We start from the raw sequence: 24,807 nt of genomic DNA on the forward strand, positions 1-24,807 counted from the left end.
ATTCCTTGTAAGTGATCTAAATTAAGTGAAGTTTGTTTTTAAGCCCTATTTCTTGAATGTTGTGAGGGGAATACCCTATTTCCTCATGCTGAAGCTGATATATATTTTTCTTAACAATTAAAGCCTTGTAAATTGTCTAAAAATACCTCAACTACATTTCAGCCATGATTAGTTGGTTATGAATAAGCTGTAGTTCGTTACGTGTATGAACTGTTGATTGAAATATTTAAAAGGCCAAACTGTGGTTTGTATGGTTATTATTTTTTGATTGGTGATGAGGGCCAGATTTAAAGCTTTGACGCTTCCAGGCCCAAGCGTTTTTGCCCTCCGTTTTTGCTACATTTTCTGGGACATCCCCGAAAATTTAGGGATAGCAGAAGCACTGAACAGATCACAACTGATTAGCCAAAAATATTGAAAGAGAAAGGTGATACCAAACTCTCAACTGCCATTCTTAGGAGACATAGGAGAGTTTATAAGTTGCCACGGAATTCTTGTATTGTTTTAAAATCACTTTTCTGTGAATAGGTAGCATGGCAGCAAAGTTTACCTGGCACTGATGATAGATCACATCAGCCCAGTTGTTGTTGAGAAAGAAAAATCAGTCAGTGATAATTTATTGCACCCCCTGGCATTCTGCGCCCCTTGGCCTGGGCCTAGTGGGCCTGTTGGTGATATTGTATCTAATGCACTGTGTTGTTGCCACTGTTGCAGGGACTACTAAGTTGAACTATCATTTAACAGGCAAAACCTTTTTGGATATTAATTTAGATTGATTATTTTGTGTCTGATGTACTATATTTTGACAGGGCTGTTGGTGCTGGCACTGCTGCTGACTTGCAGATGGTTACACGAATGGTTGAGAGTAATATGAACCTTCTCAAAATGCAGATGAACAGACGGGTTCCAGTAGTAGCTTGTATAAGGATGTTGAAACAATATCTCTTCCAGTATCAAGTAAGCTTTGATCGAATTTTTTTGTATCTGAATCTTAAATCTTGCATTTAAAAATTGGTAAATTTACGAATTGGTGAACTTAAAATCCAAGTGTGCGTTCTACACCCACAATACAAAGTTAAAAAGCAATGAAGGGGGAGCAGTGCACTCTAGATAACTAACTGGAACAGGGTTACAGTCATTGGCGTTGTTGAGGGGGGGGGGCTGGTGTCCCCCAATAAGTTCGAAAAAAACTACAATTTATTAAGTAACTTTAAAACTGTTGCTTGTTTTAAGTTTATTTTGAGCAAATAACTTTTTTTTTTAATTAATCCATGCTCATTTTTAACATGAACAAAACGAGAAAAATAGCGGTCCATTACACTTCATAATATGTCTCACATTAATATATTTCCAAATATACTGCCTTTGAAACCTTATCATCAAGTAAAAATGTGAGCCTAGTTAATGGCAAAATTGAAAAATTTTTTATGCTTTCTATTTTATTAAATTTAATCCGGTCAGTTCTTCCCCTGATATTTAAGGTGATTTCACCTCTTAAATTCTATCAGTTCAAGATTAGATTCTCTTGTTTTAAAACTTTCAAAAGACGAAATGAATACACCCTCTATATCTGCAAATAGGACAGAAATGGGATCATTGAAGAATAAGAAAGTATATAGTGAATAAGAAATAAAGTATATAAGAATATAGTGAATAAGAAATATATAAGAATAAGAAAGTATATAGAATAAGAAAGTATGTAATATAATACATATAAGACATATAGTGAATATAATTCCCTGAATGAAAAAGAAATCATTGAAAAAGAAAATAAGACTTAGTGCTTTTTATAATGATATTCACACTATAACTAGATACAAAATGTCTGCTGAGAATAGAATAAAGAAATTTAAACAAAATATGTACATTTTTCTCACAATTTAGAAATTTTTGTGTGCACGCATAAGCGATACCAACTCATTATCTCTTTCCATTTTTGTCAGTTTTATCATGCAGTACTAGGAGGACCCTACTGGAAATATGTACTCCCCCCCATACCCTGATTTACACAAGAAAAACGTTTGTGTGATTTTTACAGAATTTGTTTTCTTAAAGAAAGATACAAAGTGGAAGGTAATTTTCAAACTCCAAGAGCCAATTTTCCCTTCCAATTCACTTTGCAATTTTTGATTAATTTAAGGTTCCTGCCGCAATGATACCAAAATTTGTTCAGATTTTCTGGATATTCTTTGTTAAACAATGCCCAACAAATAAGTTAATAATTCTAACTTTATTTTTCGAATTTTTTTTCAAATTTAAAATACGGTTTTATTTAAATTTGGGAATATGTCACAATATAATGTTTCACAATCTGCGGCAATGCTTTGACTTATCCTGTATTTTTACTTAAACAGCGCTATTGCGCTGCCTATGATTTTTGTTTTGGCTTTGGCCTGCTGATATCAATGCTTATCATTAATATAAATTGGTAAATCCACAAACAAATTAATTTATTAAAAAATCATAAATAATATTTAATTAAATCACGTATATTATAAGTTTAGTACAACAGATTAAATATTACATAGTCAAAATCCATACAAAATGAATAGCGTGATACCTAGGGCTAATATAATAGAGGTTGGTTTAATTATGAGATTGAGCATCCTGTGCTGGACGTGGGGATTGGGGGAAGTTTACTGCAGCATTAGTGGTGAATCTGGCTGAAAAGAGCTGTGTGTATACGTCATTCACATTCACCCTTCTGAAACCTTGTTTACGCTATACTACTGTCGTCTGCAGTAGCTCATTGCTGACAATTTTAGTAAAAGCCAAGTATCAGCACTTCTATTTATGATTGTGTAATATGTGTTTATTGTTTATGATGTATTGCATAATATGTTTAAATTCACCAAGTAGCGTGTTTTTTAAATAGTTACTTTTCTTCACTACTGCTTCAATAGCGCCTACTTCAATAGCACCCCTCTCCCCCCCCCCTCCCCCAATAAAATACTGTGGCTACGCCCCTGGATACAGTAATTAGAAAAATAAGAAGACTTTTCATTTCAATTGAAACCTACAATACAAAGTTAAAAAGCGATGAAAGGGGAAGGGGTGCATGCTAGATAATTGACTGGAAAAGGGATACAGTAATTGGAAAAAATAAAAAACCCTTTAATTTTAATCTACACACACAATACAAAGTTAAAAAGCGATGCAGGGGTGCAAATTAGATAACTGACTGGAAAAGGGATACAGTAATTGGAAAAAATAAGAAACAATTTAATTTTAATCTACACACACAATACAAAGTTAAAAAGCGATGAAGGGGTACAAATTAGATAACTGACTGGAAAAGGGATACAGAAATTGGAAAAAATAAGAAACACTTTAATTTCAATCTAAACACACAATACAAAGTTAAAAAGCGATGAAGAAGTGCAAACTATATAACTGGCTGAAAAAGGGATACAGCGATTCGAAAAAATAAGAAACCCTTTAATTTTAATCTACACCTGCAATACAAAGTTAAATAGCGATGAAGGGGTTCAAATTAAATAACTGACTGAAAAAGGGATACAGCAATCTAATCAAATAAGAAACACTTTAATTTTAATCTACACACACAATACAAAGTTAAAAAGCGATGAAGGGGTGCAAATTAGATAACTGACTGGAAAAGGGATACAGTAATTTGAAAAACTAAGAAACACTTTAATTTTAATCTACACACACAATAAAAAGTTAAAAAGCGATGAAGGGGTGCAAACTAGATAACTGACTGAAAAAGGTATACAGTTATTGGAAAAAATAAAAAACCCTTCATTTTCAATCTAAACCCACAATACAAAGTTAAAAAGCGATGAAGGAGTGCAAACTATTTAACTGGATGGAAAAGGGTTACAGTGATTCGAAAAAACAAAAAACCCTTTAATTTTATTCTACGAATGCAATACAAAGTTAAAAAGCGATGAAGGGGTGCAAATTAGATAACTGACTGAAAAAGGGATACAGCAATTGGAAAAAATAAGAAACCCTTTAATTTAAATCTACACACAAGATAAAAAGTTAAAAAGCGATGAAAGGGTACAAAGTAGATAACTGACAGGAAATGGGATACAACTATTGAAAAAAATAACAAACACTTTAATTTCAATCTACACACACGATAAAAAGTTAAAAAGCGATGAAGGGGTACAAATTAGATAACTGACTGGAAATGGGATACAGTAATTGGAAAAAATAAGAAACCCTTCATTTTAAATCTAAACCCACAATACAAAGTTAAAAAGAGATGAAGGGATGCAAACTAGATAACTGACTAGAAAAGGATTACAGTAATTGGAAAAAATAAGAAACCCTTTAATTTTAATCTACGCATGCAATACAAAGTTTAAAAGTGATGCAGGAGTGCAAATTATATAACTGACTGAAAAAGGGATACAGTAATCTGAAAAACTAAGAAACCCTTTAATTTAAATCTAAACACACGCTAAAAAGTTAAAAAGCGATGAAGGGGTGCAAACTAGATAACTGACTGGAAAAGGGATACAGTTATTGGAAAAAATAAGAAACCCTTTAATTTAAATCTAAACCCACAATACAAAGTTAAAAAGCGGTGAAGGGGTGCAAACTAGATAACTGACTGTAAAAGGAATACAGTAATTAGAAAAATAAGAAGCCTTTTAATTTCAATCTACACATAAAATACAAAGTTAAAAAGCGAAGAAGGAGTGCAATCTAGATGACTGACTGGAAAACGAATGCAGTAATTAAAAAAATAAGAGGTCTTTTAATTTCAATCTATACCCACAATACAAAGTTAAAAAGCGATGAAGGGGGAAGGAGTGCAAACTAGATAACTGCCTAGAAAAGAGATGCATTAATTGGAAAAAATAAGAAACCCTTTAATTTTAATCTACACGCACAATACAAAGTTAAAAAGCGACGAAGGGGTGCAAACTAGATAACTGTCTGGAAAAGGGATGCATTAATTGGAAAAAATAAGAAACCCTTTAAATTGAATCTACACACACAATACAAATTAAAAAAGCGACGAAGGGGTGCAAACTAGATAACTGACATGAAAACGAATACAGTAATTAGAAAAATAAGAAGCCTTTTAATTTCAAACTAAACCCACAATACAAAGTTAAAAAGCGATGAAGGGGGAAGGGGTGCAAACTAGATAACTGACTGGAAAAGGGATACAGTAATTGGAAAAATAAGAAACCCTTTAATTTCAATTTAAACCCACAATACAAAGTTAGAAAGCGATGAAGGGGAAAGGGGTGCAAACTAGATAACTGACTGGAAAAGTGACACAGTAATTGGAAAAATAATAAACCCTTTAATTTCACTCTAAACCCACAATACAAAGTTAAAAAGCGATGAAGGGGAAAGGGGTGCAAACTAGATAACTGACTGGAAAAGGAATACAGTAATTGGAAAAAATAAGAAACTGTTTAATTTTAATATACACATGCGATACAAAGTGAAAAAGCGATGAGGGGATGCAAATTAGATAAATGACTGTAAAAGGAATGCAGTTATTGGAAAAAATAAGAAGCCTTTCAATGTCAATCTAAACAAAAAATACAAAGTTAAAAAGCGATGAAGGTGTGCAAAATAGATAACTGACTGGAAAAGGAATACAGTAATTAGAAAAATAAGAAGCCTTTTAATGTCAATCTAAACCTACAATACAAAGTTAAAAAGCGATGAAGGGGGGCAAACTAGATGACTGACTGTAAAAGGAATGCAGTAATTAGAAAAATAAGAAGCCTTTTAATTTCAACCTGTAGCCACAATACAAAGTTAAAAAGTGATGAAGGGGGAAGGAGTGCAAACTAGACAACTGTCTGGAAAAGGGATACATTAATTGGAAAAAATAAGAAACCCTTTAATTTTAATCTACACACACAATACAATGTTAAAAAGCGAAGAAGGGGTGCAAACTAGATAACTGACTGGAAAAGGGATGCATTAATTGGAAAAAATAAGAAACCCTTTAATTTTAATCTACACACACAATACAAAGTTAAAAAGCGACGAAGGGGTGCAAACTAGATAACTGACTGGAAAACGAATACAGTAATTAGAAAAATAAGAAGCCTTTTAATTTCAATCTAAACCCACAATACAAAGTTAAAAAGCGATGAAGGGGGAAGGGGTGCAAACTTGATAACTTGCTGGAAAAGGGATACAGTAATTAGAAAAATAACAAACCTTTTAATTTCAATCTAAACCCACAATACAAAGTTAAAAAGCGATGAAGGGATGCAAACTAGATAACTGACTGGAAAAGGAATGCAGTAATTAGAAAAATAAGAAGCCTTTTAATTTCAATCTAAACCCACAATACAAAGTTAAAAAGCGATGAAGGGGTGCAAACTAGATGACTGACTGGAAAAGGAATACAGTAATTAGAAAAATAAGAAGCCTTTTAATTTCAATCTGTACCCACAATACAAAGTTAAAAAGCGATGAAGGGGGAAGGGGTGCAAACTAGACAACTGACTGGAAAAGGGATACAGTAATTGGAAAAATAAGAAACCCTTTAATTTTAATCTACATACACAATACAATGTTAAAAAGCGAAGAAGGGGTGCAAACTAGATAACTGTCTGGAAAAGGGATGCATTAATTGGAAAAAATAAGAAACCTTTTAATATTAATCTACACACACAATACAAAGTTAAAAAGCGACGAAGGGGTGCAAACTAGATAACTGACTGGAAAAGGAATACAGTAATTAGAAAAATAAGAAGCCTTTTAATTTTAATCTAAACCCACAATACAAAGTTAAAAAGCGATGAAGGGGGAAGGGGTGCAAACTACATAACTGACTGGAAAAGGGATACAGTAATTGGAAAAATAATAAACTTTAATTTCAATTTAAACCCACAATACAAAGTTAAAAAGCGATGAAGGGGAAAGGGGTGCAAACTAGATAACTGACTAGAAAAGGGATACAGTAATTGGAAAAAATAATAAACCCTTTAATTTTAATCTACACACACGATACAAAGTTAAAAAGCGATGAAGGGGTGCAAATTAGATAACTGACTGGAAAAGGGATACAGTAATTGGAAAAAATAACAAACACTTTAATTTTAATCTAAACACACAATACAAAGTTAAAAAGCGATGAAGGGGTGCAAATTAGATAACTGACTGGAAAAGGGATACAGTAATTGGAAAAAATAAGAAACACTTTAATTTTAATCTACACATGCAATACAAAGTTTAAAAGCGATGAAGGGGTGCAAATTAAATAACTGACTGAAAAAGGGATACATCAATTCGAAAAAACAAGAAACACTTTAATTTTATTCTACACCCGCAATACAAAGTTGAAAAGTGATGAAGGGGTGCAAATTAAATAACTGTCTGAAAAAGGGATACAGCAATCGGAACAAATAAGAAACCCTTTAAATTCAATCTAAACCCACACTACAATGTTAAAAAGTGATGAAGGGGTGCAAACTAGATAACTGTCTTGAAAAGTGATACAGTAATTTGAAAAAATAACAAACCCTTTAATTTTAATCTACACACGCGATAAAAAGTTAAAAAGCGATGAAGGGGTGCAAACTAGATAACTGACTGGAAATGGGATACAGTAATTGGAAAAAATAAGAAACACTTCAATTTCAATCTAAACCCACAATACAAAGTTAAATAGCGATGAAGGGGTGCAAACTAGATAACTGACTGGAAAAGGGATACAGTAATTGGAAAAAATAAGAAACCCTTCAATTTCAATCTAAACCCACAATACAAAGTTAAAAAGCGATGAAGGGATGCAAACTAGATAACTGACTGGAAAAAGGATTACATTAATTCGAAAAAATAAGACACACTTTAAATTTAATCTACAACTACACTACAAAGTTAAAAAGAGATGCAGGGTTGCTCATTAAATAACTGACTGAAAAAGGTATACAGCAATCTAAACAACTAATACGCCCTTAATAATTATTCTAAACCCGCACTACAATGTTAAAAAGCGATGAAGGGGTACAAACTAGATGACTGACTGGAAAAGGGATACAGTAATTATAAAAATAAGAAGTCTTTTAATTTCAATCTGTAGCCACAATACAAAGTTAAAAAGCGATGAAGGGGGAAGGAGTACAAACTAGATAACTGACTGGAAAAGAGATGCATTAATTGGAAAAATAAGAAACCCTTTAATTTCAATTTAAACCCACAATACAAAGTTAGAAAGCGATGAAGGGGGAAGGGGTGCAAACTAGATAACTGACTGGAAAAGGGATACAGTAATTGGAAAAAATAAGAAACCGTTTAATTTCAATTTAAACCCACAATACAAAGTTAGAAAGCGATGAAGGGGAAAGGGGTGCAAACTAGATAACTGACTGGAAAAGGGATACAGTAATTGGAAAAATAATATACCCTTTAATTTCAATCTAAACCCACCATACAAAGTTAAAAAGCGATGAAGGGGAAAGGGGTGCAATACTAAATAACTGACTTGAAAAGGTACACAGTAATTGGAAAAATAAGAGAACCTTTAATTTCACTCTAAACCCACAATACAAAGTTAAAAAGCGATGAAGGGGAAAGGGGTGCAAACTAGATAACTGACTGGAAAACGAATACAATAATTAAAAAAATAAGAAGCCTTTTAATTTCAATCTAAACCCACAATACAAAGTTAAAAAGCGATGAAGGGGGAAGGGGTGCAAACTAGATAACTGACTTGAAAAGGGATACAGTAATTGTAAAAATAATAAACTTTAATTTCACTTTAAACCCACAATACAAAGTTAAAAAGCGATGAAGGGGAAAAGGGTGCAAGCTAGATAACTGACTAGAAAAGGGATACAGTAATTGGAAAAAATAAGAAACCGTTTAATTTCAATTTAAACCCACAATACAAAGTTAAAAAGCGATGAAGGGGTGCAAACTAGATAACTGACTGGAAAACGAATACAGTAATTAAAAAAATAAGAAGCCTTTTAATTTCAATCTAAACCCACAATACAAAGTTAAAAAGCGATGAAGGGGGAAGGGGTGCAAACTATATAACTGACTGGAAAAGGGATACAGTAATTGGAAAAAATAAGAAACCCTTTAATTTTAATCTAAACCCACAATACAAAGTTAAAAAGCGATGAAGGGGAAAGGGGTGCAAGCTAGATAACTGACTAGAAAAGGGATACAGTAATTGGAAAAAATAAGAAACCCTTTAATTTTAATCTACACACACAATACAAAGTGAAAAAGCGATGAGGGGGTACAAACTAGATAACTGACTGGAAAACGAATACAGTAATTAGAAAAATAAGAAGCCTTTTAATTTCAATCTAAACCCACAATACAAAGTTAAAAAGCGATGAAGGGGAAAGGGGTGCAAACTTGATAACTGACTGGAAAAGGGATACAGTAATTAGAAAAATAACAAACCTTTTAATTTCAATCTAAACCCACAATACAAAGTTAAAAAGCGATGAAGGGAAAGGGTGCAAACTAGATAACTGACTGGAAAACGAATACAGTAATTAGAAAAATAAGAAGCCTTTTAATTTCAATCTAAACCCACAATACAAAGTTAAAAAGCGATGAAGGGGGAAGGGGTGCAAACTAGATAACTGGCTGGAAAAGGGATACAGTAATTAGAAAAATAAGAAGCCTTTTAATTTCAATCTAAACCCACAATACAAAGTTAAAAAGCGATGAAGGGATGCAAACTAGATAACTGACTGGAAAAGGAATGCAGTAATTAGAAAAATAAGAAGCCTTTTAATTTCAATCTAAACCCACAATACAAAGTTAAAAAGCGATGAAGGGGTGCAAACTAGATGACTGACTGGAAAAGGAATACAGTAATTAGAAAAATAAGAAGCCTTTTAATTTCAATCTGTAGCCACAATACAAATTTAAAAAGTGATGAAGGGGGAAGGGGTGCAAACTAGACAACTGACTGGAAAAGAGATACAGTAATTGGAAAAATAAGAAACCATTCAATTTTAATCTACACGCACAATACAATGTTAAAAAGCGAAGAAGGGGTGCAAACTAGATAACTGTCTGGAAAAGGGATGCATTAATTGGAAAAAATAAGAAACCCTTTAATTTTAATCTACACACACAATACAAAGTTAAAAAGCGATGAAGGGGTGCAAACTAGATAACTGACTGGAAAAAGAATACATTAATTAGAAAAATAAGTAGCCTTTTAATTTTAATCTACACACACAATACACAGTTAAATAGCGATGAAGGGGGAAGGGGTACAAACTAGATAACTGACTGGAAAATGGATACAGTAATTGGAAAAATAATAAACCCTTTAATTTCAATTTAAACCCACAATACAAAAAGTTAAAAAGCGATGAAGGGGAAAGGGGTGCAAACTAGATATGCCTGGAAAAGGGAAACAGTAATTGGAAAAAATAAGAAACCGTTTAATTTTAATCTACACACACAATACAAAGTTAAAAAGCGATGAAGGGGTACAAACTAGATAACTGACTGGAAAAGGGATACAGTAATTGGAAAAAATAAGAAACCCTTTAATTTTAATCTACACACACAATACAAAGTTAAAAAGCGATGAAGGGGTGCTAATTAGATAACTGACTGGAAAAGGGATACAGTAATTGGAAAAAATAAGAAACCCTTTAATTTTAATCTACACACGCAATACAAAGTTGAAAAGCGATGAAGGGGTGCAAATTAGATAACTGACTGGAAAAGGGATACAGTAATTGGAACAAATAAGAAACCCTTTAATTTTAATCTACACACACAATACAAAGTTAAAAAGTGATGAAGGGGTGCAAATTAGATAACTGACTGGAAAAGGGATACAGTAATTGGAAAAAATAAGAAACCCTTTAATTTTAATCTACACACACAATACAAAGTTAAAAAGCGATGAAGGTGTGCAAATTAGATAACTGACTGGAAAAGGGATACAGCAATTGGAAAAAATAAGAAACCCTTTAATTTTAATCTAAACACACACTACAAAGTTGAAAAGCGATGAAGGGGTGCAAATTAGATAACTGACTGAAAAAGGGATACAGTAATTGGAAAAAATAAGAAACCCTTTAATTTCAATCTAAACACACAATACAAAGTTAAAAAGCGATGAAGGAGTTCAAATTATATAAATGACTATAAAAGGATTACATTAATTGGAAAAAACAAGAAACCCTTTAATTTTAATCTACAAATGCAATACAAAGTTAAACAGCGATGAAGGGGTGCTAATTAGATAACTGACTGAAAAAGGGATACAGTAATTGGAAAAAATAAGAAACCCTTTAATTTTAATCTACACCCACAATACAAAGTTAAAAAGCGAAGAAGGAGTGCAAACTAGATAACTGACTGGAAAAGGAATACAGTAATTAGAAAAATAAGAAGCCTTTTAATTTCAATCTGTAGCCACAATACAAAGTTAAAAAGTGATGAAGGGGGAAGGAGTGCAAACTAGATAACTGACTGGAAAAGAAATACAGTAATTAGAAAAATAAGAAGCCCTTCAATTTAAATCTACACACACAATACAAAGTTAACAAAGTGAAGAAGGAGTGTAAACTAGATAACTGTCTGGAAAAGGGATGCATTAATCGAAAAAAATAAGAAACCCATTTATTTTAATCTACACACACAATACAAAGTTAAAAAGCGACGAAGGGGTACAAACTAGATAACTGACTGGAAAACGAATACTGTAATTAAAAAAATAATAAGCCTTTTAAATTTAAACTAAACACAGAAGACAAACTTGAAAAGTGATGAAGACGAACGGGGTGAAAACTAGATAACTGGCTTGAAAAGGGATACAGTAATTGGAAAAATAAGAAACTTTAATTTCAATCTAAACCCACAATACAAAGTTAAAAAGCGATGAAGGGGAAAGGGGTGCAAACTAGATAACTGACTGGAAAACGAATACAGTAATTGGAAAAATAAGAAGCCTTTTAATTTCAATCTAAACCCACAATACAAAGTTAAAAAGCGATGAAGGGAAGGTGCAAACTAGATAACTGACTGGAAAAGGGATACAGTAATTGGAAAAAATAATAAACCCTTTAATTTCAATCTACACCCACAATACAAAGTTAAAAAGCGATGAAGGGAAAGGGTGCAAACTGGATAACTGACTGAAAAAGGTATACAGCAATTTAAAAAAATAACAAACCCTTTAATTTTAATCTACACACGCACTACAAAGTTAAAAAGCGATGCAGGTGTGCTAACTAGATAACTGACTGAAAAAGGGATACAGTAATTTGAAAAAATATCAAACCCTTTAATATCAATCTAAACACGCACTACAATGTTGAAAAGCGACGAAGGGGTGCAAATTAGATAACTGACTGTAAAACGAATACAGTAATTGGAAAAATAAGAAACCCTTTAATTTCAATCTAAACCCACAATACAAAGTTAAAAAGCGATGAAGGGGTGCAAACTAGATAACTGACTGGAAAAGGAATACAGTAATTGGAAAAAATAAGAAACCCTTTAATTTTAATCTACACACACAATACAAAGTTAAAAAGCGAAGAAGGAGTGCAAACTAGATAACTGACTGGAAAAGGGATACAGTAATTGGAAAAATAAGAAACCCTTTAATTTTAATCTACACACACAATACAAAGTTAAAAAGCGAAGAAGGAGTGCAAACTAGTCAACTGTCTGGAAAAGGGATGCATTAATCGAAAAAAATAAGAAACCATTTAATTTTAATCTACACACACAATACAAAGTTAAAAAGCGACGAAGGGGTGCAAACTAGATAACTGACTGGAAAAGGAATACAGTAATTAGAAAAATAAGAAGCCTTTTAATTTTAATCTAAACCCACAATACAAAGTTAAAAAGCGATGAAGGGGGAAGGGGTGCAAACTAGATAACTGACTGGAAAAGGGATACAGTAATTAGAAAAATAAGAAGCCTTTTAATTTAAATCTAAACCCACAATACAAAGTTAAAAAGCGATGAAGGGGTGCAAACTAGATAACTGACTGGAAAAGGAATGCAGTAATTAGAAAAATAAGAAGCCTTTTAATTTTAATCTAAACCCACAATACAAAGTTAAAAAGCGATGAAGGGGTGACAAACTAGAAAACGAATACAGTAATTAGAAAAATAACAAACCTTTTAATTTCAATCTAAACCCACAATACACAGTTAAAAAGCGATGAAGAGGGAAGGGGTGCAAACTAGATAACTGACTGGAAAAGGGATACAGTAATTGGAAAAATAAGAAACCCTTTAATTTTAATCTACACACACAATACAAAGCTAAAAAGCGATGAAGGGGTGCAAACTAGATAACTGACTGGAAAAGGAATACAGTAATTAGAAAAATAAGAAGCCTTTTAATTTCAATCTAAACTCACAATGCCAAGTTAAAAAGTAATGAAGGGGGAAGGAGTGCACTCTAGATAACTGACTGGAAAAGCGATACAGGAATTAGAAAAATAAGTAGCCTTTTAATTTCAATCTAAACCCACAATACAAAGTTGAAAAGCGATGAAGGGTGAAGGGGTGCAAACTAGATAACTGACTTGAAAAGTGATACAGTAATTGTAAAAATAAGAAACTGTAATTTCACTCTAAACCCACAATACAAAGTTATAAAGCGATGAAGGGGAAAGGGGTGCAAGCTGGATATGACTAGAAAAGGGATACAGTCGAAAGTGATTGGAGGGAACTAACCCCTCTCTCACGCCCACCTTTTCCCCAAACACATCCAATGAAAATTTCGCGATAGCCATTTTGTTCAACTTAGTAAGTTCTGCAAATAAGGTCTTTGAGGATGACAACCCCCCCCCCCCCAATAGCCCTCGATGCAAGGGTTGTAAGTTTTGCCGTGGGAGCATATAAGGTTTTTATAGAAAGCGTCGTCGTAGAAACTTCAAAAAAGCCACATTCGATTGGAAATTGAAATGGCTAGTGCCCTTTTTAATAGTCGAAAGTGATTGGAAGGCAACTAACACTTCTTCCACGCCCACCATTTCCACAAACACATCTAATAAAAATTTTGAGATATCCATTTTGTTCCACGCAGTTCGAAGTTCAGGAAATTATACTTTTGAGCAGGACCCTCCCCCCCCCCCCACAGTCTTTAGGGCAAGGATTATAAGTTATGCCCTCGGGGTATATAAGGTTTTATTGAAATCTTTTTCGTAGAAACATGAAAAAGGGCTCTTTCGATTGGAAATTCAAAGGGCTAGTGCCCTTTTTAATAGTCAAAAGTGATTTAAGGGCAACTAACCCCCTCTCACGCCCACCTTTTCCCCAAACACATCCAATCAAAATTTTGAGATAGCCATTTTGTTTAACTTAGTAAGTTTTGGAAATTAGGTCTTTAAGGATGACAACCCCCCCCCCACAGCCCTCAGGGCAAGGGTTGTAAGTTATGCCGTGGGGGCATATAAGATTTTAATTGAAAGCGTTGTTGAAGAAACTTCAAAAGGGCTCATTCAATTGGAAATTGAAAGGGCTTCTGCCTTTTTTAATAGTTGAAAGTAATTGGAGAGCGACTAACGCCCCTCTCACGCCCACCATTTTCCCAAACACATCCAGTCAAAATTTTGAGATATCCATTTTGTTAAACGTAGTTGAAAGTTCTGGAAATGAAAGTTCTGGAAACAAATCAATGTGCATTGTCAGTTTAATATACATATACTGATATTTAGTGATCAAAATGTTAATATTATTTGATTTATTAAAGTTATAAAACTAAAAACATTTATATTTTTTTTCAGTAAAGCTGCAAATTTTGTTCTGGCCCTGGGAAGGCATAAGGCTTTTGAGCCCAACTTATGTTAATTTCTGCTCGTTTTGAGTTTGACTCGGTTATTTATTGTAATATCTGTCTGTTTTGGGTTTCGTTTATTTATCGATGCTGATTTGTGGTAGTTTCACGCCTGGTAGATTATTTGATTTTATTTTTTGGTCGTTTTTTTGTTTAATGGAGTTCTTTACTTTTCTTTGAAAAACTTATTTTGTGGAAAAAGTTTTTTTTAATTAATTAGAAAAATAAGAAGCCTTTTAATTTCAATCTAAACCCACAATATAAAGTTAAAAAGCAATGAAGGGGGAAGGGGTGCAAACTAGATGACTGACTGGAAAAGGGATACAGTAATTAGAAAAATAAGAAGCCTTTTAATTTCAATCTAAACCCACAATATAAAGTTAAAAAGCGATGAAAAGGGAAGGGGTGCAAACTTGATAAATGACTGAAATGGCTGGAAAACGGATACAGTAATTAGAAAAATGAGAAGCCTTTTAATTTTAATCTACACACACAATACAAAGTTAAAAAGCGACGAAGGGGTGCAAACTAGATAACTGACTGGAAAACGAATACAGTAATTAGAAAAATAAGAAAACTTTTAAATTCAATCTAAACCCACAATACAAAGTTAAAAAGCGATGAAGGGGTGCAAACTAGATAACTGACTGGAAAAGGGATACAGTAATTGGAAAAAATAAGAAAACCTTTAATTTCAATTTAAACCCACAATACAAAGTTAAAAGGCGATGAAGGGGAAGGGGTGCAAACTAGATAACTGACTGGAAAAGGGATACAGTAATTGGAAAAATAAGAAACCCTTTAATTTCAATCTACACACACAATACAAAGTTAAAAAGCGAAGAAGGGGAAAGGGGTGCAAACTAGATAACTGACTGGAAAAGGGGTACAGTAATTGGAAAAAAGCTAGGAGCTACTGAAGGTGGGCAAAAAGAAAACTAGGTGAGTCACAAATGGAGGTGGAAGAGGTTGTAAATAAAGATTTAAAGGAAATTGGAAGTTCTTGGGAGGGTGTAAAGAGGGAGGCTTTGAATAAATTGGGATGGAGAAGGAGCGTGTATAGCAGTGTTGGTCTCAGGCGGCTTGATGCTGTAGTGAGTTGTTAGTAGTAGTAGGGGCTTATATATTGGCCAGATTAGTTATCATTTTCAGCCTGTGTTCTACTCTCTTTTTAGTTTAATATCAAATTGAATAACCTGGTTTGTTCGCCCCTTTGACTAATACCTGCTTTTAAAGCAAATGATGTGAAAGGATATTTAAATAAACTAAATTCTTCGGAGTAAAAAAATAAATTTTATGTTTTCAGGGGCACGTTGGAGCCTACTTGATTGTTGGCGGAATCGACTCCACTGGTCCACAGTTATACAGTGTCTCCGCGCATGGAAATTCCGATAAAACACCCTTCTTGGCCATGGGCTCTGGATCTATCTCAGCCATGTCGATCTTGGAATCGAGATGGAAGCCTGATTTGACGGTAAGTTTAACGGTGCACGTAATACTCCCATTGAAACGAAATCGTACCCAGTGACGGGAAATTTTTGGTTTGATCACGTCTGAATAACCGGGGAGAGTGATCCTTTCCTCTTATTTTAGTCTAAGAATCGTTTCCTTCGTGGAAGCATAGAAAAATATTTACCTGAACCTTTGAGTCTCAGCACTCTTCTTTCTCTCTAAATGTGAAAAATTTAGCAATAATCGCTTTTTGTTTATATAATTGCTAAAAACTATCTTTCTCTAAATAACCCTCAATCAAGAGCAACAGGTGAGTCCCAGGTCTTCAGAAAGAAACCTACTGAAAAAAGAGGGTCCTGTTCAAAATTGGCCATTGCTCAAAGTTGATTGATTAATTTGGTTTGTGTGCTCAAATTGCGCTGACCAGGTTCTCGTCAAGGTATCTCTCTACTGCGACCAAAGATCTTTTTGCTCTTTTACGAAAGTATTTGCATCGCTAAAGACTCTTCTTGTTGGTGTTGGCAAAAATGGATTGGATTTTGTTGCAGAATACGAACTATGACATAAACTCCACCTCAACATGGAGTGATTTTTTATTTGGAATTGCCACCTCACGGCTATCAAGCTTTGGATAAAGATAAACTTCATTTATACATACATAACAGAGATTCATTGCCTGATATCTACCACTGTGGTGTTTTATTTCGTTGTCTGCGTTAACTGTGTTCAAATTGATCAGAATGAACTACCTGCCCTTTCAGGCACTGTCGCCAGAGTGAACCTACCTACCAAAATGGATAACCAAAAGAAACTGGGAAAAAATTACTCCCAATTTACAGATTCATGATTTATACTATATTAATTATATTGATTTATTTCATTATAATTATTAAATGACAATTAAATATTTATAAATAAATACTAAATAAATATTGATAATTAAATATTAAATAATATATTAATTAAGGTAATCAATATTAATTATTTTAATTATACAAATTATATATTAATTATACCAGTATAATTAATTATACTAATTATATAATTATACTAGATTTGACTATTGGCATGCCTGTCACAACAAGTTTGTCACTTTTTGGCAATTTACCAGAAAAGCAGATAAGGAAAGTCCATCTGCCGTTACTTTCCCCTTTACTAAGCCCTTTAACACGAACTAATTATAGTTCTTGGTAAAACGACCATGAATTGGTAGCAATACCAGTTTTGATATAACTACCAATATATTGGTGGTTATATCATACCATATCAACATTGGTATTGGTATGACCATTCCAATATATGGTCATATATTGTGAGAATTTTCGTCTGTTAACTGCCTAAGTAACGAAAAAAAAAAAAAGATAACTTCATTCCCTTATCCATCTATACTTATTTTTCATCCTCATATTCCCTGATACACCCCATAACTCCAGACATTTTACATAATATGTTTGTTCTTCTTATTTTACCGGCCCTCTATTCTTCAACAACTATAATTTAATTTTTTTTTTTACTTACAGTATATATTTTTTTGTTCATGCGCTTAGCAAAAAAAGACAAAAAAAAAAACAAACAACAACATAAAAACAAACAAACAAGATGTTTTGTTTCTAAAATAAGCCTAAGAAAATATGAAAAAAAGTAACTGAAAAAAAAACTGATCCGCAATAGAATTATTTTGTCATACTCATCTTTCCTTATTCTAATGGTCCTCCATTTTCCAGAAGCTTTTTTTCATTTTTTTTATTTAAATGTTTTTGCTTGTTTATGCCCTTAGCAAAAAAAAATGTCTTGTTTTTTAAATAAAACAAACAACAACCTTAAAAGATTAAAATAAATCATGCTTATTCACAGTACTGTATGTAGATTTTTTTTGTGTGTGTGGGGGGGGGGTTGATCTTGAAGTTTTTTCCACTTTTTTAAGACTAATTTGCCGGTTGGGGAAATATTTTTTAGTTTTTAGAAGAAATAGTATTTTAACCTTCGTTTTTACATACCGATTTACGAGTCGGGGATTTTTTTTGGACTGAAGGGGGAGGGGGGAGGGAATATAATAACCACCCGAGCGAAGCGACCACCCTTTAATAATAATAATTTATCTTACCATATCATACACATAAATGACACTTGTGGAGATTTAACAAAAAAAAGAAGAGAATATACATACGTAAAATACTGGCTCTTTGCAAGAGCCATATAAAAACTTAAATAAAGTAATGTAATGAATGACTAAGAAAAAAAGAGACCAGGGCACGACGTTTTTGTTACCATTCATCCCTTTTTACCTGACAAACAAAATGTTCAAATATGGATTTGATTGAAGTTTCGTACCCATGCAGTATAATTGAGGTTTCTTGGTTAAATTGAGGTTTCTTCCTACCAGAGGTTGGGAATATTGAATAAGACACAAATTATCAAAGGAATTTATTAGTGCTATAATTTTTTTTGTTATTAGTAATTTGTTTTAATTTGATATAATGGAGAAACTGTTTAGAAAGCAGAAAGGTCTCCCTGCAACCAAGGTGAATCTTTAGAACCTATAAAGGTTGGGGCCGTACACTCAATGAATTTCGTTTTATAGGCAGAAGAAGGCATGGAGCTGGTCCGCGATGCAATTGCATCGGGTATATTCAATGACTTGGGCTCGGGCTCCAATGTTGATTTGTGGGTTATTACCAAGGAAGGAGAAAAGTACCATCAGCCCTACGACGAGGCAAACAAAAAGGGGACTCGGTAAGATTAATTTTTGGATTCGATTTAACATTCATATAGGAATTTAACATTCATAACATTCATATAGGAAGGATAAGGGCTGTCCCCCTCCAATTAGAAAAAAACTACACATTGGCTAAAATATGTGAAATCGTAATTCTAAAAAGAGAATTTTTGACGCGTCAGGCCAAACAGATTAAAAGAAGATATTGTATCCCCATTAATATATAAAATGGATTGCTCCTTGTTTGTGGAATTTTTACTCGCTTTAGGTGTGAACTAAAGCTAATATTCCCTCCATTTTAGCTTTCTAATTCGCTCTTTACTTTTCATGAAGATACAAGGAACTCATATCTGAAAATATATAGTTACTTTAACTGCTTATAAAAACTTTAATAAACAAAAAACTATATATTTTCAGATGAGTTTCTTTAGTTTTTGGCTTTGCTGCAAACCATTTGCAATTTGTTTCTGTCAGGGGTGCCAAATTATTAAAATTTAGGGGGGCTCAAGGTTTTTTTTTATGAATATACAAATATGAAATTGTCATAAATCCTAGGAGGGAGGTGGTTGCCTTTTTTTAATATACCAAAAATCTTCCTATAAAAATGCAGAGAGGCGAGTGCAATTGACACCCCTGGTTTATGTTATTTCCTCATATTTTTTGCAGTATAGTCTAGATTTTCTTTTTTTGTTCTGTTGATAATGACATCCAGACTTCCAGAACCCGAATTTAAATATTCGGACTTCTATTAGTATACATAGTTTTTTCATTGTCATAATTTAAAATTTACTATTTGCATAATTTCACTTGGCTACGTTTATATTTTATTCCGTGTGGAATTTGGCAAGTTCAACTTCCAAGTCCTGTTTCTATAATTTATCAACTAAAGTTAAGGTGATTAGAGTGATAATTTATTTTAAAATTCCCAAGATAAAGCCTTAGAATAGCAGTTTCCCCATCAAGATATTGAATTTGACTAGATATACAAAGACACATTATTATTAAAAAATACTTGGGAACAAGTTAGTGTTGAGTTAAGCTTCTCAAGTAACTACTACTACTGCTACTACTAACAACTCACCATAGCACCAAGCCGCCTGAGGTCAACACAGCTACGCACGCTCCTCTTCCATCCCAATCTATTCAAAGCCTCCCTTTTTACACCCTCCCACGAAGTTCCCATTTCTTTTAAATCTTTCTTTATCACGTCCTCCCCAGATGAGGACGACCTGCTTCCCGTCTAGCCCTAGACGGTTGGCCGAAAAGAACAATCTTCGGCAATCTGTCATCCTTCATCCGCACAACGTGCCCTAGTCATCTCAACCTTTCTTTCATTATAGCCCTAGAGAGCGGGATTGAACCACATTTTTCGTACAGCCTATTGTTGGAAATACCGTCAGTCAGCCGGATACCCAGAACAATCCTTAAACAATTTCTCTGGAAAACATCTAGCAAATCTTCATCCGCTCTTCGAAGCGCCCATGCTTCAGAGCCACATTTGACTACTGTCATCACTGTAGCTTCTAATTTTCTAATCTTGGTTTGCAGACTTATCTTCCTATTCTTCCAAACGTTTTTTAATTGTGAAAAAACACCCTGAGCCTTGGCTATTCTACTTTTAACATCTTCACTGGTCCTACTATCTTTACTAATAATACTACCAAGGTAAGTGAAACTGCCCACCTGATCAATCTTTTCATTACCCAACGTCACCTTTTCATCTTCACTTATTCCTGGCCTTAGTGACCTAGTCTTCTTAACATTAATTTTCAAACCTATTCTAGCACCATGAACTCGCAAAATCCCTAAAATCTAATTCATTCTGTTAGCACTTTCATCTAGGATTCTTAAATCATCAGCATAATCTAAGTCCAGGAAACTTTTTCCTCCCAATTTGATTCCGTGGTCTCCCATTGCCTTTCCTGTGCTCCTTAATACAAAGTCCATCAAAATAATCCATACAAAGGGGGATAGAATACAACCCTGCTTAGCTCCTGATTTAATACAAAATTAGCTGCTAACCTCATTTCCTACCTTAACCGCAGCAGTGTTATTCTCGTACATTGCACTAATCACTTTAATGTATTTGTCTGATACTTTTCTAAAACCGCACTGTTCTTCTCTTAAAACTTTGTCTACGGCATCTCTCAGTCTAAAAAGTATCATATTACTAAGTAATTTGCTACCTACAGAGACCAAAATAATGCCTCGATAATTACCACACTCACTTTTATCACCTTTCTTATAAGGTGACTTAATTAACGTTTTCCTAAATTTATATGTTACTTCCCCTTTTTCAAAAATCATATTCATAATCTTCAGTAATTTATTTCTAACTTAAGAGCCACCATATTTAAGAAACGCATTTACCACCCTATCAGCCCCTGGAGCCTTATTATTTTTCAATCCTTTTAGTACTGTCGTTAATTCTTGCTCGCAACACAAATCTTACTTCACATCCAATGTATAACAAACTTTTTCATTTTCCTCTATTTTTTTTCCTGCAACTCTATCTCGGTTTAGCAAATTCTCAAAATGTTCTGCCCATCCCTCTTTAATCCTTTCCTTATCGATAATTGTGGCCCAATTTCTGCCTTTAGTTAATCCATGCCTAGGTAGAGCGTGTCTTTTCAAATCACGGAAAGATTAGGACAACATTTTACTGTAGTGCTTTCTAGCTGTATCCTCAAGATCCTTGTCAATTTTGATAACGATTTCCACTGCACACCCTCGTAGTTCATATTTTAATGCTTTCTCCACTTTCTTTACATTCCTTTTGTTTTCATATGATCTATCACTCAGATATTTCTTGTACAAGTTCTTTCTCCTTTCTATGAAACATTAAACTTTTTCACTAATACTCATAGCTGCATTCCTAGCTTTCTTCCCTACGACACCTTCAGCAACTTCACAAATCATTTTTCTAAAATTATTCCAACCATCTTCCACATTATCAAATTTTAAACTCTCAATTTTAGTATTCAACTGTTCCTGGAAAGTTTCTCAAATTCTCATCCTAACTTCCCGGGAGGTATTACCCTTCCGATATATGACCTTTAAATACCCTTGACACTACCAGGTTGTGATCTTTACTTTTAACATCAATAACATCACTCCTATATACCCTAGTATCCTGTATTGACCCTGCCAGTCTTCGGTTTACTATAACATAATCAATAAGGTTTGCTGTCTTACCATCACGTTTCTCAAGTAAAGTTCTTGCCATTTCGGTTGTCTGCTTCTTTGGCACCAGTGTGATGTCCAAATGAACAAAGAAATCGCAGATCGGCTATAAATTTTGATTGTTTATCCACGGATCTGGTTATAGTGTGACTTGAGCTTATTTATGCATACATTGCAGTCAAGGCCGTATGTAAGGGGGGGTCAGGGTTTGAACCCCCCCCCCCCTGTAATTTTGTCCGATTCGGAAAAACGTAATAAAAATGCGTATAAACAAATTTTTTATGCGTTTTTTAAAATTTTTGTTTTTTTCTCCCCCCCCGAACGAAAATCCTGAATATGACCTTGATTACAGTATTGTACAGAATTATACCGTATATCTATTATAATGGTGACTAAGATTGAAATTGCTAAACAGGGTATAAAACAAATTAGCATAAAATGTCCAATTGTGCTATATTTCGATAAATGTCGAAATATATCGATGTTAAATAAAAGTTCAAAGGCAACTAGGTTGAATTTGATGGGACTCACCGTGTTTTTTTTATGAAACCATAGGATTTCGGTCAGTAAAATGGATTTTTAGATCCAAAGGCTATTTTATTTAGGTAGCTCCGAAATCGAAGGAGCTTAAAAATCCCGTATCCTTTTCTTGTACACCTTTTATGTTTTGCTCTTTTTACAGGGAGAATAAATACTTGTACAAGGCTGGCACTACGGCTGTTTTGAAATCCAAGGTTATTCCTTATGAGATAGTGGCAGAAGAAGTGAAACACATGGAAACGGTTTAATTCCAAATTTGATTTGCATTTTTTTTTTCAATAAATAAATAAATTGTCTTTTTCCTTTCCTTTGTTTAGAGGATAGAGATATATTGAGGTGTAGGTACTCTTAAAAGAAATTTTTTTTTGTCTTTTGCCTTTCCTTTGTTTATAGGATAGGGATATATTGAGGTGTAGGTACTCTTAAAAGAAATTTTTATTTGTCTTTTGCCTTTCCTTTGTTTATAGGATAGGGATATATTGAGGTGTAGGTAATCTTAAAAGAATTTTTTTTTTTTTTGTCTTTTGACTTTACTTTGTTTATAGTATTGTGATATATTTAGTCGTCGGTACTATTAAAAGAAATTTTTTTTGTCTTTTGTCTTTCCTGTGTTTACAGGATAGGGATATATTGAGGTGTAGGTACTCTTAAAAGAAAATCTTTTTTTTTTTTTTGACTTTCCTGTGTTTATAGGATAGATATATATTATGGTGTAGTTACTCTTAAAAGAATTTTTTTTTGTCTTTTGCCTTTCCTTTGTTTAGATTATAGTGATATATTGAGGTGTAGGTACTCTTAAAAGAAAATTTTTTTTTTTCTTTTGCCTTTCATGTTTTTGTATTATAGAGAGATATTGTGGTTTCGTTACTATTATAAGAAATTTTTTTTTGTCTTTTGTCTTTCCTGTGTTTACAGGATATGGATCTATTATGGTGTAGGTACTCTTAAAAGAATTTTTTTTTTCTTTTTAATTTCGTTTGTTTGTAGTATAGGGCTATATTGAGGTGTAGTTACTCTTAAAAGAAATTTTTTTTTGTCTTTTGCCTTTCCTTTGTTTATAGGATAGGTATATATTTAGGTGTAGGTACTCTTAAAATAATTTTTTTTTTCTTTTGCCTTTCCTTTGTTTATAGGATAGGGATATATTGTGGTGTAGGTACTCTTAAAAAAAATTTTTTTTTGTCTTTTGCCTTTCCTTTGTTTATAGGATAGGGATATATTGAGGTGTAGGTACTCTTAAAAGAAATTTTTTTTTGTCTTTTGCCTTTCCTTTGTTTATAGGATAGGGATATAATTGAGGTGTAGGTACTCTTAAAAGAAATTTTTTTTTTGTCTTTTGCCTTTCTTTTGTTTATAGGATAGGGATATATTGAGGTGTAGGTACTCTTAAAAGAAATTTTTTTTTGTCTTTTGCCTTTCCTTTGTTTATATGTTATGGATAAATTGAGGTGTAGGTTATCTTAAAAAAAAATCTTTTTTTGTCTTTTGGAGTTCTGTTGTTTTCATTTTTGGGATATATTGTTTGTTTGTTAAAAATATAAGCAATTTTTTTTTGTCTAGGGCCTTTCTAGGTCTTGTATTAGTTGTTTCTATTGTTGCTTATTTCATATTTAAAGAAATTTTTTTTTGTCTTTTGCCTATCCGGATTGTGTATTTTATTGCTCTATTGATTTGTAGTTAATCCTAAAAGAAATTTTTTTTTGTCTTTTTAATTTCATTTGTTTATAGGATAGGGATATATTGTGGTGGAGGTACTCTTAAAAGAATTTTTTTTTTTGTCTTTTGCCTTTCCTTTGTTTATAGGATAGGGATATATTGAGGTGTAGGTACTATTAAAAGCAATTTTTTTTGTCTTTTGCCTTTCCTTTGTTTATAGGATAGGGATATATTGAGGTGTAGGTACTCTTAAAAGAAATTTTTTTTTGTCTTGCCTTTCCTTTGTTTATAGGATAGGGATATATTGAGGTGTAGGTACTCTTAAAAGAAAATCTTTTTTGTCTTTTGCCTTTCCTTTGTTTATAGGATAGGGATATGTTGAGGTGTAGGTACTCTTAAAAGAAATTTTTTTTGTCTTTTGCCTTTCCTTTGTTTATAGGATAGGGACATATTGAGGTGTAGGTACTCTTAAAAGAAAATCTGTTTTGTCTTTTGCCTTTCCTTTGTT

At 33.1% G+C, this 24,807-nt stretch overlaps 1 protein-coding gene across 1 annotated transcript in view; it reads left to right on the forward strand.

Annotated features, from left to right (window-relative positions):
- LOC148943213 (proteasome subunit beta type-7-like) overlaps positions 1-22,939 on the forward strand; it is a 34,726-nt gene extending 11,787 nt beyond the window's left edge. The window contains exons 3-6 of the mRNA XM_089101849.1: positions 810-957; positions 16,059-16,226; positions 18,786-18,937; positions 22,786-22,939. Of these exons, the coding sequence (XP_088957975.1) occupies positions 810-957; positions 16,059-16,226; positions 18,786-18,937; positions 22,786-22,891 (574 nt within the window). The 3' untranslated portion in view covers positions 22,892-22,939. The remainder of the gene's footprint in view (positions 1-809; positions 958-16,058; positions 16,227-18,785; positions 18,938-22,785) is intronic.
- Positions 22,940-24,807: the final 1,868 nt, after the last annotated feature.

The sequence above is a fragment of the Artemia sp. Qi Xiang Cuo genome, chromosome 15, assembly GCF_049724085.1.
Source record: "Artemia sp. Qi Xiang Cuo chromosome 15, ASM4972408v1, whole genome shotgun sequence".
Classification (NCBI taxonomy): domain Eukaryota; kingdom Metazoa; phylum Arthropoda; class Branchiopoda; order Anostraca; family Artemiidae; genus Artemia; species Artemia sp. Qi Xiang Cuo.